This window comes from Mus musculus, chromosome 16 (genome assembly GCF_000001635.26).
Source record: "Mus musculus strain C57BL/6J chromosome 16, GRCm38.p6 C57BL/6J".
In the NCBI taxonomy this organism is placed as follows: domain Eukaryota; kingdom Metazoa; phylum Chordata; class Mammalia; order Rodentia; family Muridae; genus Mus; species Mus musculus.
Genome location: NC_000082.6, coordinates 43951035 through 43964544, shown reverse-complemented (window position 1 = coordinate 43964544; position 13510 = coordinate 43951035). Strand labels below are relative to the sequence as shown.

The 13510-nt window shown below is 45.0% G+C and overlaps 1 protein-coding gene across 6 annotated transcripts in view; it reads right to left on the bottom strand.

Moving 5' to 3' along the window:
• Positions 1-230: 230 nt before the first annotated feature.
• The window catches only part of Ccdc191 (coiled-coil domain containing 191), a 74506-nt gene continuing 61226 nt past the window's right edge, over positions 231-13510 (bottom strand). For 5 of the 6 annotated variants that reach the window (XM_006521958.2, XM_030249033.1, XM_030249035.1 and 2 more), the window contains 4 exons: positions 7584-7727; positions 5177-5329; positions 4382-4527; positions 848-1277 (listed from right to left, as the gene is read on the bottom strand). In XM_006521958.2, the coding sequence (XP_006522021.1) occupies positions 1133-1277; positions 4382-4527; positions 5177-5329; positions 7584-7727 (588 nt within the window). In that variant the 3' untranslated portion in view covers positions 848-1132. Of the gene's footprint in view, positions 1278-4381; positions 4528-5176; positions 5330-7583; positions 7728-13510 lie in introns of all 6 variants that reach the window. The other variant, NM_027801.1, reaches the window with a different exon arrangement.

The following is a 13510-nucleotide window of genomic DNA, read 5'->3' as shown; positions in this document are numbered from 1 at the left end:
GTGGTTTACATGGAGTGAGATTAAATATGAATTTAGTTCCATTTTTCTTGTAGCCATTAGTCTTTGAAACACTTGTTTTTAGATGGCAGTCATGGTATTCATAAAAAGGTGTGTGGCCTGCATGCAGTTCAGCTCTGCCCTGGCGTTTTCTTGTCCGTGAGGAAATGACCAGAGCCGCTCTGCATGGCGTGCAGCTGGGGTGGTTTCAGAACTATGCTGGATCGAGCACATTCGCTCGACAGTTTTATTTAACCAATTCAGTTGTTCTGGGCTATGAGGAGGTTTCGCATTTTACTGTGTGCATTTGTGGACTATTTGAATTTGTCACAATAAAGACAAGTTTTATAATGAAAAAATTCCTAGCAGATGATTCTGTGTAAAAGTTCACAGAAGGGAACATTTGATCAATCTTTACAGAATCCTAAATATTAGAACATTCTTTGAATTCAGTGTAAGTTGCCAGGCCAAGCAGACAAAGCAGATGGATTACTTAGAAGCTGGGTTGGGAACATGGCTAGACATTCAGATGAGGGGCTGGGTGGTCCCTGCTGGAGCTGTTACTAGCTGTCGCTTGCCTTGCTGTGTACCAAGTGCTTGGCTGTCCTAGCTGCTCTGAGATCAGCATAAGCTGCTGCAGCCTGCTGAGCTGTGCAGAGCACCTTTAATCATGCTCTGCCATTGAGAGCGGGGGCCCTGGTGGGCACCTGTTACTCGTGTTCTGATCACAGAACACTGGCCACCCATGCCCTCTCTGTCCTCATTGCTTTCTGTTTGTCTCCAGTGTTACCCGTACTGCAGCTCACAGCAAGCAATAAGGACGCCCCCTCCGTAAGTCCAGGCAGGCACATTCATCCTTCCCAAGTTTATTATACTAAGAATATATAAAATACACTCAACAGTGGTGCCCTAGACTGCTCCTTTGGATGACCCACTGTGACAGACATTACAACAGATGCCTAGCAATCCAGGAGATATCAAGATGGAAGAACAAATCCCAAGATACTTCCCAGGGCTATGACACATCCAGAAAGTAGGCCAGGCTCAGCTGGTGTGTGGGTGGAGATAGCCTGCACACGTCCAGGCACCAGAGACTTCCCTCAGCGGGCAAGCGGGTAGCTACTGGATGCAGCCATCACGGAGGCACCAGCATCTGGAAGTCTGGAAGGATTTCGGAGACCTTCCGGCGGAGGTGGTCTCGGCGTTCTTCCTTCACTCTTTCTTCTTTGGTAAGTTTTACAAATGCCTTCCACATCTCCAGGGTGAGCATGAGAATCTTCCTTTAAGGGGAAAGGGAGAGGGGAAATCAATGGGAATTCCGACAGCACACAGTGCTACTGAAAAGAATAGATGGGGTGACTGGTGAGTGACGCTGCACAGAGAGCCCAGTGCTAACAGTGCTGGCTTTGGGACTCCTCAGCTGGCCTGGCCACAGCCTGTATATCGACCAACCAGGACCAGGCATCAGGATGGGCTTGGGCAGGCAGCTGTCAAGGTAAAGATGACTGACTGTACTGGGAGAGCTCAGTTTAAAGCCTGACTGGCAAGCTCATCTCCAACTACACCAGAAAGGAGCTAGACTTTTGCTGAGGCCAATGCTAACGCCAAGGGTGGCAGTGAAATAGAGTGCTGTCTGTGGGAAGCATATCTGCCTTCTGAGGAGGGACCAAGCCTACACCAGATGGCCACTGGGGATGCTGAGCAAGGCCTAACCATCTCTACCCACTCAGACAGCTAGCCTTTCAGAGCCTTTCAGAGTATGGGAAGGGCCAGTGGTGGAGAAACACAGGCGCTGCCCTGTCTCAGAGAGGAATATCTGAGCTGTGGAGATGGGGACCTGCAGAGGGTGGGCCTGGAGTAAAGGCCAAGAGTCAAGCTTAGCACCCACCACACAATCACATGGTTGCAGTTGGTGCACAAGCAAGCACAGGTTGCCGAGGCTTTAGAGGCACTCTTAACCAGCTAACAAGGCTCAGGAATTCACCTCAGTCATTATTAAATTTTTGGCTGGTTGATGTTTTGCATAACGTTGACTTCCATTAAGCAGAACTGCCTCACTGCATTTGACTTCTCTCCGCTCAGGCCACCAGTGCGAACTTCCTGTGGTCATCTCTAGGGCCCACTCCCAGGCTTGAGGACGCGTCTCTCTCCCCTGCCATTCACAGCTCCTCTCTCCTCACTCTGCTCCAGGCTCTCTGGCTCCTCCTAGTCTACTCTGAAATCTCCTAGCTCAGGGAATACGTAGAGCAATGAATGGATAGACACACTGAGACGAGCTGGTCAGTGGGTGACATGGGGCAGAGCTTAACAATGAGAAGGATAAAACTGTGTTTGCCCTTGAGCTGAAGTGAGCGCTGTGCCTGTGAGGAGCAGAATAGGAGGCCAGTGGGGCATGGACAGAGGAAGCAGGAACAAAGTGGGGAAGAGACAGTGTCACAGCAGAGGTTCTACCTGAACAGATGGACTTCCTTTCTTGTTGCTCTCACAGTTCCTATCCCGACTTCCCCCCTCAAATCCTAAAAAGCAACACTATCTTGCTATTGTGTCTTTGAGCTTATAACAACAGCGAACTAGGAAGGAGACAGCACAGGAAGACGATGTGGGACAGGGTGATTTACAGCAAGGAAACCCAGTGTGGGGTCCAGTGAGATGCATTGGGTGTATGCTGCTCCCTTGTTGGAGAATGAACTCAAGGCATCACTCCCCCAGGGTATCACAGTGACCATAAGTCAGACTGTGTGTTCTGGAAGCCCCAAGTGAATCCTCAGGCTGAGAGAGACAGACAACTGAGGCACACAGAAGGAGGTCAAGTTCATATATATCCACAATGGCTGAACCTCAGAACACAGCAGTTAGGAGCTGGGCTGAGCAGTGCATTAATACACTACTGTTTCCTTGTTCAGTGTTCACCACAGCCCAGGAGGCAAAATCTGTTCTTACTCATTGTAAAGTTGTTTTTAATTCTAAAAGTTTTATCTTTTATTACATTTTATTAGTGTGTGCGTATGCACAGGAGCACACACATGCCACAGTGTGAGTATGGAGGTTAGAGGACACACACTGAACTTGGGTCATCGGTTTGGTGGCAGGCACCTTTACCCACTAGGATGTCACTGGCCCTGTGATGAGTAGGTTCAAAAGGTTATGAATGCAGAGTCATTAGGTACTGCGTCCTAGCCTTCCTCTAAAGCAGATGCATTTTATTCAAAGGCAAGTCCCCTGAATACTATCACTATTGCATGGTTAATCTCTATTTGCACTAAACTATAATCCACTTGTTAGCCTATTCCCAGACCACTGATTTCCAGTGCCTATAAATTAAGAACAAACAGTTTTTGCTATATGTGGCCATACTGGTATAACAAGATATGCCAGAGATGCTCATACACAGTGAAAACAAAGAATCAAAAAAAAAAAAAAAAAAAAAAGAATAGGCAGGGAGGAGAGGGTGGCGACCCACAGCTCACAGCTCAGAGCTGTTGCTGCACATGCCCACTACACAACTGCTTGACTGTCAAAAAGGGCTGTTTCTGTCTACTCCTAACATGTCTGTGCAGATGCTTAGGGAAGTTCTGAAGTCAGACAGCAAGCATATACTTGCTTATATTTGTGTGGATTACACTATTTCTCAACAAGTAAGACCTAGCTGTATTTTAAACATCAATAATAGGCCATCTATACACAGAATTCAACACAAGGAACCACATGGTATTGAGGGCTTAGGGAGAGCAGGAGAAGGTTCACGCTACAAATCAGCAGATTTCTTTACCTGTAGGAGGGACTTGTGACTGGGAAGGTGACAGTGATATTCCACTTTGACCTCAGTTATGGTGACATGGGTGTCTAGTAATTACTAGCTATATTTGTATGGTTTAAGCACTTTAAAATTTTGTGCTATATTCCACAATGTTTAAAAACATCAAGCTTAAGAAATAAAACTCTGAGTTAAGGGTCCATGTTGCTCTTGCAGAGGAATCCGAGTTTAGTTTCTGGCACCCACATGGTGTGCATAAGCACATCTAACTCCCGTTCCAGGGGAGCCTGTGCCATGTTTTGACCTTCACGAGCACCAGACATGCATGTGATAAAAATGTTAAAAACTGAAAACCACATGACTACTAAGGAACACACCTGCTTAGGCATGTTCCATGGATTTCACACGTGGTCCCTGCAGCCCCCCGTAACGGGGACAGGACAAGCTTCCTCATCGTTGTATAGATGCTTTCCTGTGCTGCTGCTGTTACACTGTACATCGGGGAGCTAGCATTCCCCTGTCTCTGAGGGCCTCGCTCTCCTAGCCTCCACACCCCTTCTTCACCGTGCAAGCAGGAGAAGATGTTGCAGGCAGCTGGGGAGTCAGTTTCGTGAGAGCGCCACACCTTACCTGTCACAGTGTTCTGTGGCAACCTTAAGCTTTCTTTGCGAATCCATCTTCAGCTCCCTGACAGTAGTAAGCCAGGCCTTGAAAATCTTCTTCTGCAGTAAGTAGGTGCAAAGTCTCCTGACTTCTTTCTCTAGATCACTGACATACTAGTGGGTGAAGACACGATAGAAATGAGACAAGTGGTATCAGTAGACACATAGAGTAAGTAAAAGCAAATGAGAAAATGCAGAAACAGAGACATACAAAGCAAAATACAAAAGGATGCAAAGGGTTGAAAGAGAGAATAACAAGGCAGCCAAGTCAGTAATATCCTCTGTAATTTACTGTAACAGTAATAGGTGTCAGACTGACGGGGGAATTTCCAAAATCACCTAAGTACTGTGAGACAGAAAACCAAGGAATATTAAGAAACAAAAGCTGAAGGACTCATTACACACACACACACACACACACACACACACACACACACACACACACACACACACACACAACTTTATGAGGAAAGTGACATGTGCTGGAGACTTTATACTACCTAAGGTTGACAATATTTCAAAGGAATGAACTGGATTCATGGCTCCGTATTCTTGAAAAACCAAAGTGGGTGTGGCATTATCAAGCCCATTCAGCTTAGTTTTTGTTTGTTTGTTTTAATGGGGAGCTGAATGGGGGAGAGGGGTGTTTATTTAGTTTTGATTTTCTGAGAGGTCTCAGCTTCCAAAGTGCTTAGACCATAGGTAAGTGTCATCACACGAGGCTCAAGGAGATGCATTTAAAGTGTTTTTCCCCTGTCCTTACCTGGAGCCAGCTCCGGATGCTTCTCCTATACAACAGTTGGGAGTAAAATTGATCAGCCTTGGCTGTCTTCATAGCCAGAGTTTCCTGGCTATACTGGAACCAGTTGAGCAGGCATTTTCTTTGTAAAGCCAAAGAGTGATACTTTTCTGCTACCTGGAAAATTTTTTTAATGAAAAGTGGAACTTATTCCTTGAATTTTAAATCACTTAAGGAGACACACATAGATAGAAAAATGATACTACGTAGCAGGTTTAGACAGGCACTAGATAAGAATAATGGAGTTGCCTATAGTCTATGATCTAGAAGACCGAGACTACTGGCCTTGTTCTGTGGAGGTCGTGGGATTCATGCATCATGCATGTTCTTACAGCGCTGACTCCCTGGAGGCCAGAGACGGGCTGGGTATGGAATGGAATAAGCAGTGTCAAGGCATCCCTTCATGTCTGCTAACCTTTGGACTGGGTGGTTGGCAATGCTCTCAGTTTGCTCTGCTGGAACTTGGACAGCAATTCCATAACAGACCACTCTTTATTATGTACTTAACCACTGTCTAATTGAGGAAATGTCAATACTCTCAATTAGTTTGTAGAATGAACTGTCACCAGGATTGAAATTTATATGTTATCAATAAACCACAAAACCATTGATACAAAAATAACATGATGAACATTTTAATGTCTTTCCAATTTAAGTGGCTGAGAGTATCATCCAAAATAAATATAATTCAGTTTTTATGTATGAAAGAGATAGTTGTGTTCCTTCAACAGACAGGAGAAAAGACCTTCTCATTGCAGTCTTTTCTAGAACAGTGACACATTTCTCTAGGTCTCATCTAACCTAACCACCCATCACTGTGAACACGCGGCATCCCAGATCTCCTGCTAGTCATATTTCCTGGCCAGAGCAGCCATCACATGGGGCTCTGTAGCACGTAAAACCTGACAGCCAGAGGCAGAATAACATTCCATCTGTTTGAACTTCTTGACCATTACTTGAATGTTCTATGTACTGGATAAGTTTGTTAGGGTAATGTGAGCCATTTCATTGGTGTTAGATTTCAAGGACCCCTGTGGCAGAGCAGACTGTGGCTCTCTATAACAGCATTCTGTACTCTCTGCAGTGTGACTTCATAGCACCACCCGATGGAGTAGATGGAGCCTCATCCTTCTTGAGCCTGGCCTTACGCTTGCTCTGCTCAGGAAAATATTAGTGGGCAGTGTTAGAAGACCAGTTAGATTATCAGCCTGGAGAACACTGGCAATGAACGTTCACCTCATAACGAGCAGCACATGTGAAACCAAGGTATGGGGCTCATTACCACTCAAAAGAATGGAATCTGAATGAATATCTCAGCCCTGGGAAGAGATGTGACATTCCAAATGGCCAAAAGTTATCTGTGATTTGTTTTATTTTTATTATGTGTCAGTGTATGTTGAGGCCAGAAGAAGGTATTAGATTCCTTGGAGCCTGAAGAAACAGCCAGTTGACAGCCACTCAAAGATGCTAGGGAATGAACTCTGGTTCTCAGCAAGAACATCAAGTACTGAACCAATGAGCATCCTCTCCAGACCTGATAACTATCTTCTAAGCCACAAAGATTACTGTCTTCTTGGAGGCTTTCTAATAAAGATACACACTGCCTTCTCCTAGCCGAGTCATCCAACTGGGTGTGTCACATCAGCACAGACCGTGTCCCTCAGGAAAAGCTGCTTTTCCTAGACACTTTAGGCATAGAATGCTTGCCTTAAAATGTGAAGTGAGACACTGTGGTCTCTTGGTCACTGCACTGCCACCCCTTGGGAGTATTCTTCACTTTATTCTGCAATCAACTTTACCTATGCTGGACTCAACACTCTATTTTTGATGGAGATCAAAAGGACCTGGGAGACAGGACTCCGGTTCAGGGTGATGGGCTGCAGAGGCTGACAGAGGGCTTATGTAATTTGGCTTGCTATACCTGTTAGTTAATTGCTAGGTGGAAGGAACAACCTGAGCAGCTCTGAAACCAGCAAGAAGGGCTGGGGAGAGACTGGGAGCGAAGCCACAAGTGGCCTGCAGACTCCTGAGAGATGAGTAGTGCATTGTAATGCATGAGATTCTGGGTTTGTCTATGGACATAATCATAGCAGAAATCACACCTATGACTTTGTCTCTGTTAGACACCATGACAAAGTCTAGTCACCTCTATTCCTCCTATAGTGGTGATCGCGAGTAAAATCTTCTACTTTCCAAAACCTGTAAAATTACAAGTGTGTAGAGAAGCAAATCTGGACTCTTACTCAAAACAGAAACATACATACTCAAGGCAGTTATTGTTCTGGCTTTTAAAATCACTAAGCTCCCCTCACATGCTATCTGAGAAAGCCTACTTTCTAACTTGGGGCTGATACCATGATGGTGACATTACCTCAATGTTGTGCTTGCTTTGCATTCTCAGTCTCTTCCAGGGCTCCAGGCCTTTTTTCCTTAGCAAGACCCTCTCATAATGACCTTTGGCTACTGCTTCCAACTCTTGAATTCTTTTAATTCTCTTCTGTTTCTCTAGTTCTTTCTGAGGGAAAAAAAGAAGCAAAAATTCCATGATTAAAAACCATAGAAAGAATTTCACTTTAAAAGGAAACAGAATTAACATCTGTCTTAGTCAGGGTTTCTATTCCTGCACAAACATCATGACCAAGAAGCAGTTGGGGAGGAAAGGGTTTATTTAGCTTACACTTCCATACTGCTGTTCATCACCAAAGGAAGTCAGGACTGGAACTCAAGCAGGTCAGGAAGCAGGAGCTGATGCAGAGGCCATGGAGGGATGTTACTTACTGGCTTGCTCAGCCTGCTCTCTTATAGAACCCAAGACTACCAGCCCAGAGATAGTCCCACCTACAAGAGGCCTTTCCCCCTTGATCACTAATTGAGAAAATGCCTTACAGTTGGATCTCATGGAGGCATCTCCGCAACTGAAGCTCCTTTCTCTGTGATAACTCCAGCTGTGTCAGTTGACACACACCAGCCAGTACAACATCTAACAGTTAAATAACGTGCTGATCATTATAATAAAACTCTGGAATATTTTTTAAAGGATTTTGGAAGAGGGCAAGGAATGCTGGTCATAACTCCCTAAGCTATGCATTCTTGGGTTTATACAATAGTGTTTACAGAAATGAGCTACCACTTCCCTCATGACTAAAAAGTCAAAACATCTAGTCAAGGGAGAGATCGGGAAGCCTGTCCTTTTACAGAAAGAGCAGTGATGCAAACGTCACTAGAATTATGATGTACAGCCTTACAGATAAATCATGATGGCCAAATGACAAGAAACTCCACGGAAAGTCTAAAAGACTATTCTTAACGCTGAGTTATTTTTCTTTCCGAAGTGAACAGTAAGTCCAGATGTAAGCTGAAAGTATTTATCATCACAGAGCAGCCTTCTGTCCTGAGCAGCAAGATTAACTGCCCCTGGTGGTTCCCTGAGAAAGAAGGCACCTTGTGCTTCTCACAGAAGAAAGACATGCACTCCTGAGCGGCGTGGCCAAGAAAGATGACAGGAACTTAACAGTATACCTTACAGATACCATTATCTAGTTCTGTCTTTTAATAAAAGCAGTCTGTAATAAAGGTGGGAGAGAAGCATTGACTGCGATGTAGTGAGTGCAGCAAGACACAACTTTAAAGCAGACTGCACACTGCTCTCACAGCGGCGGTCACCCGTGGGGCAGAAATATAGCAATATTCAAGTTCCTTTTTTCTTCTCTAATTTCATGTCATGAAAAGTGCAGTGGTGAAATGGTTGATGCTGCAAGCTACTGTGTATGTGTGTGTGTGAGAGAGAGCCTTCTGAGAGAGAGACACACACAGGTAGAGAGAGAGAGAGAGAGAGAGAGAGAGAGAGAGAGGGAGGAGATATTATTTCTAATAGGAAAGGGAGAGTGTCCTCATCTTCCAATGCAATTACCTATCTTTGTACAAGTTCCTGAAAATGAAATGTCTACATTCTTCAGGGCACTACATCAAAATACCCTTTATAACCTTTATTTCAGACCCTTGAGAAGCTTCTCAATGGGATGGCAGACATGAAAACTGTAGATAAGCATTTCTTCCTGAGTAGGAGGGTGAAGAATGAACGAGGAGACAGAACGGAGTTCTTTCCACGTGCAGCACACCGTCCCTCACTGGGTGGCAGCCTGCAGGCAGCCTGTGAGCCTGATTCTACCCTTTGGAGAAGCCCTGAGCTCAGTCTAAAGGACCTACCTGCCTGCACACCCTCGCAGCTGACTTATTTTCCACTTCCTTGTACAGGAAGTGAATGGCAGCTGTATCTACTCAGCTGACATGTTGATATAGTATGATTCTGCTTTGAAAAGCATTTATATTAGGGATTTACACAGTGAGGTTTCAAAGAGCACGTAGTTTGCTCAGGTTAAAAGTGGTATTAAATAGGGGTTTAATGTTCTGATTTAAATTATATTTTGCATAATTACAAATAATGTATAAAACCAACATCTGTGGCTGGGTATGGTGACGCATGCCTTTAATCCCAGCACTTGGGAGGCAGAGGCAGGCGGATTTCTGAGTTCGAGGCCAGCCTGGTCTACAGAGTGAGTTCCAGGAGAGCCAGGGTTACACAGAGAAACCCTGTCTCAAGGAAAAAACAAAACAAAACAAAACCAAGCCAACATCTGTATCAGCCACTATGTCTCAAGAGAAAGATTAAGGTTTTAAAGTATGTTAAGGGAAGTATACAGCACTCAAATCTATTTTAACACTAATTTCTCTGTTACTGCTGAATCATGGAAGTCAAATAGGAACAGGCAAATAGAAGTCAATTAAAAAAAAAAGCAAATAAAACCAAAAGCAACCACCAGCAAAAATCCCTTTGACCCACTGGACTCCCATGTACACTCTATTCCTCATCAAGCCTCGGCCCACTGGAAAGTGGCTCCTTTCCCAAGCTGCCACAGACAGCATCCTTGTCCAGCTCATGAGTGATGCTCCTGTTTCCAAATTAAAGGGTCACTTGTCTCCTTCAGAACTGAGCTCGGGACACTGCACTGGGTCTACCGTCATTCCTCCCCCAACACAAACACTGCTCTTACTGCTCTAATCCTAGCTCCTCCTCCTCCTCATCCTCTGGGAAATCTTCATTCACCCTAGGCTGCGGCCTGCCGTCACCTCTGTCCACCCCGCCCCCACTTCCAGATCATCTAAAGCACTGGCTGGCGTATTTGGATCATCCAGATTCCACATTCTAGTCTTGTATATAAGCACCTCTGTCCAGCCGTGTGTGTGCCTCACAGGCTATCTGACATGTATGTGTGTCCTGTGGGGACCTCCTCTCCCCATCTACATCTTTACATGCTGATTGACTTCTTCCAAACCAATAAAGATGGGTTCTCAGGACAGACATGCTGTCTTCACTGCTCTACTCCAGCACCCAGAGCAAAGACTGGCACATAAGCAGATATTTTACATCAACCTAATATGTTTACTAAACATGGAAAAATGTCATTTTCTGTGATAAAATTACCCTTTTCAATAACAGATTTCAAATTCCTACTAGTTAAAAGTGTATTTATAAGCTGGGTACAGTGGTGCCCACCTTAAACCCCAGCACATGGGAGGTAGAGGCAGATGGATCTCTGGGAGTTCAAGGCCAGCCTTGTCTATAAAGTGGGTTCCAGGCCATCAAAAAACCCATCCTCCCCCAAGTATCTTTATATGGCTCTAGAGCAATAGCTTGATAAGCAGTAGTAGAAAACATGCACCCAATGAGAGAACTGGGACTTTAGGTTTTGACCTTTAGGTCATGTGAGACCTGTGAATGGCACTCTTATTTGCCTCAGTTGGTGTACTTTTCTGTCAGGGTCCTAGGGACATGGAGCTGTTGCCATCCCCTTAACCCATACCCTTTCTTCTGAATGTGGAGGGCCACTTTATCATGGTCTTTTCCCTGAAGACTTCCTTTGTCCTAAAACTTAGCATTACATGTTGTCTTGATCAGTCTTTTGTCAACTTGACACTTGCTACAGTTAGTGAAGAGGCCTCCATCAGACTATATGTAGGCAAGTTGGTGGAGCATCGTCTTGATTGGATGTGGGAGGGCCCAGCTCCCTGTGGGCAGTGTCATCCCAGGGTGCGTGGCCCTGGGGGGAAATATAAGGAACCAGGCTGAGTGGGGGTAGGGAGCAAGCCAGCAGGCAGCAGACCTCTCGTCTCTGCTTCAGCTCTTGCCTTGGCTTCCCTAATAATGGTCTGTATCACATGAGCCAAATAAATTCTTCTCCACAATGCTTTTGGTCATACCGTTTATCGCAGCAATAGAAAACCAAACCAAGACACATGTCCTTCACACGCATAGCTGGGCTTATATTTTGTATTCAGATAAATACATGTGGTTGTCCCTGAGATAATCTGCTATCACAATAGTTGGGTTATTCATCTACCTAGAGATCATGTTACCTCTACTGGACAGTCTACTGATAAATTCAGTGAGCAAAAACTTGCCAACTAGAAGTTAAACCAGATCTCCCTCAGAGACATCCAGGCACATGCAACTAACAAAGTCCCCGCAGGCGCTGGTTCAGGAGTGCCACTGAGCTTTTGTTGTTCATAGCATCAGCGTGGCCTTGGAGGCTGTGTCTGGGCTAGCTATGTGAAGTCTACAGGGAAGCCAGGAACTGTTTGTGCAGAATATGCTGCCTCAAAAGCATGAAGACCATGTGCCAAGCAGAGTGGGCAAGCTTGCTATGCACAGCATGTTTGCACAGAAGGAAAAGGAGACAACTGACAGGTACATTGAGAGCTGAAATCACTCTCAAGGAAGGCTCCATCACAGCCAGGCAGCAAATGCACTGCTCTCAGAGTCAGAGGGTTATAGTCTGAATGGAAACTGGTCTATGTGAAAAGGCTTTTTGCCTGTTGCTATGGGCTGACATTTTTAAAAAGGAAAGGTTGGTGATTGGTATAGTGAGATAAAATATTCTCCTGGCCAGTAAGTTTTTTAAAAAATCATTTTTGGTTTGTTCAGGGATCAGAACTAATGTCTTTTTGTGAGTTGACCTGAGACGTGTAATCATTCCCAGACTGGAGAGACAGGCACTCAGGGAGGCACGGGAGCATTAGCTTGCCTGAGAAGCAGAAACTACACATACGGAGCTGCTAAGGTGGAGATGTTGCTGCAGTGCTTGGTGTGTGTGTGTGTAGGTGGGGGTGCTAGTGCATCCATCATGTGAGGAGGTAAGGCTCATGAAGGTGGTCCCACTCTCCTGTAGATTTCTCCTCTAGGAACCCCAATACGTTTTCACAGAGATGATATGGAGACTAAGAGGACCTTTCCTGAACAGGCTGTCAAGGAGAGAGGATCAACAGCCCAAACTGGCCAGAGCATTCTTCCTCCTGAGAATGAAGGCTCTCTGCTTGCACCACCTGGGAATAGAGGGGGCCCACACTGTGTCGAGAGGGAACTTTGAGAAGTCTTCCAGATGTGATCTCTTCCCACCAACCAACTGCTGTAGGGAAGGGCTTGCAGTCACAGAGAAAGGGGGAAGTGAGGCGCAGCAGTACTTCTGCATAGCAGGAACAGAAACTCCAGAGCCAGAGCTGGGCACGCCCAAGACTGAAATGTAATCAGTGGAGAGTGCTTCCCTCACACCCGTCTCAGCACCTGCTCACAGACACTGTTATGAAACAGGAGGGACTAGGGAGCAGCACCAGGTGAAGACCCAAAGCCAAAGGCACTGAAAAAGTGAAGCCTCTAGTGTCCATAGCAACAATAAAAGCCAATGGTAGTAACTATAGCAACAATAAACATCAAACAAAGCCCAATCCCTGCCTAGATTAACACAAATCTTCACACTAGAGCCCTACATGGTTAAATTCCTATTGCTCTAAGCAAATGACTGGCTTTCAACAATAATATACCAATGATCTATCAAAAGATAATAGTAAGGTCTAAAAAGATAAAAACAATCATCAGAACAAGACAAACATGACAAAGATGGTGAAGCTGTTAGAATTCTAGACAACCGAAGGCAAAGTGGAGAAAAGATGGACAGCATTTAGTATCAGACAGGTGACTGCAGAACACATGAAAACCATAAAGTTCATGACAAAAGTGCTAGACATTAAAGCCATGCGAGCAGAAATGAAGAGTGTCTTCAAGAACCAGGCAACTTGAAGTCATATTAACTGCCAAGTACCAAGAGAGTAAAAAACTGGCACATTTAAGAAACTTAACACTGGTGTGTCTGGAAACTGGCAAGGAGAATGAAGAGTCAGCTAAAATATCTGAAGAACGGTGGGTAAAAATATGTTTAAATTTTGTGATAAAACACAAAGCTGTAT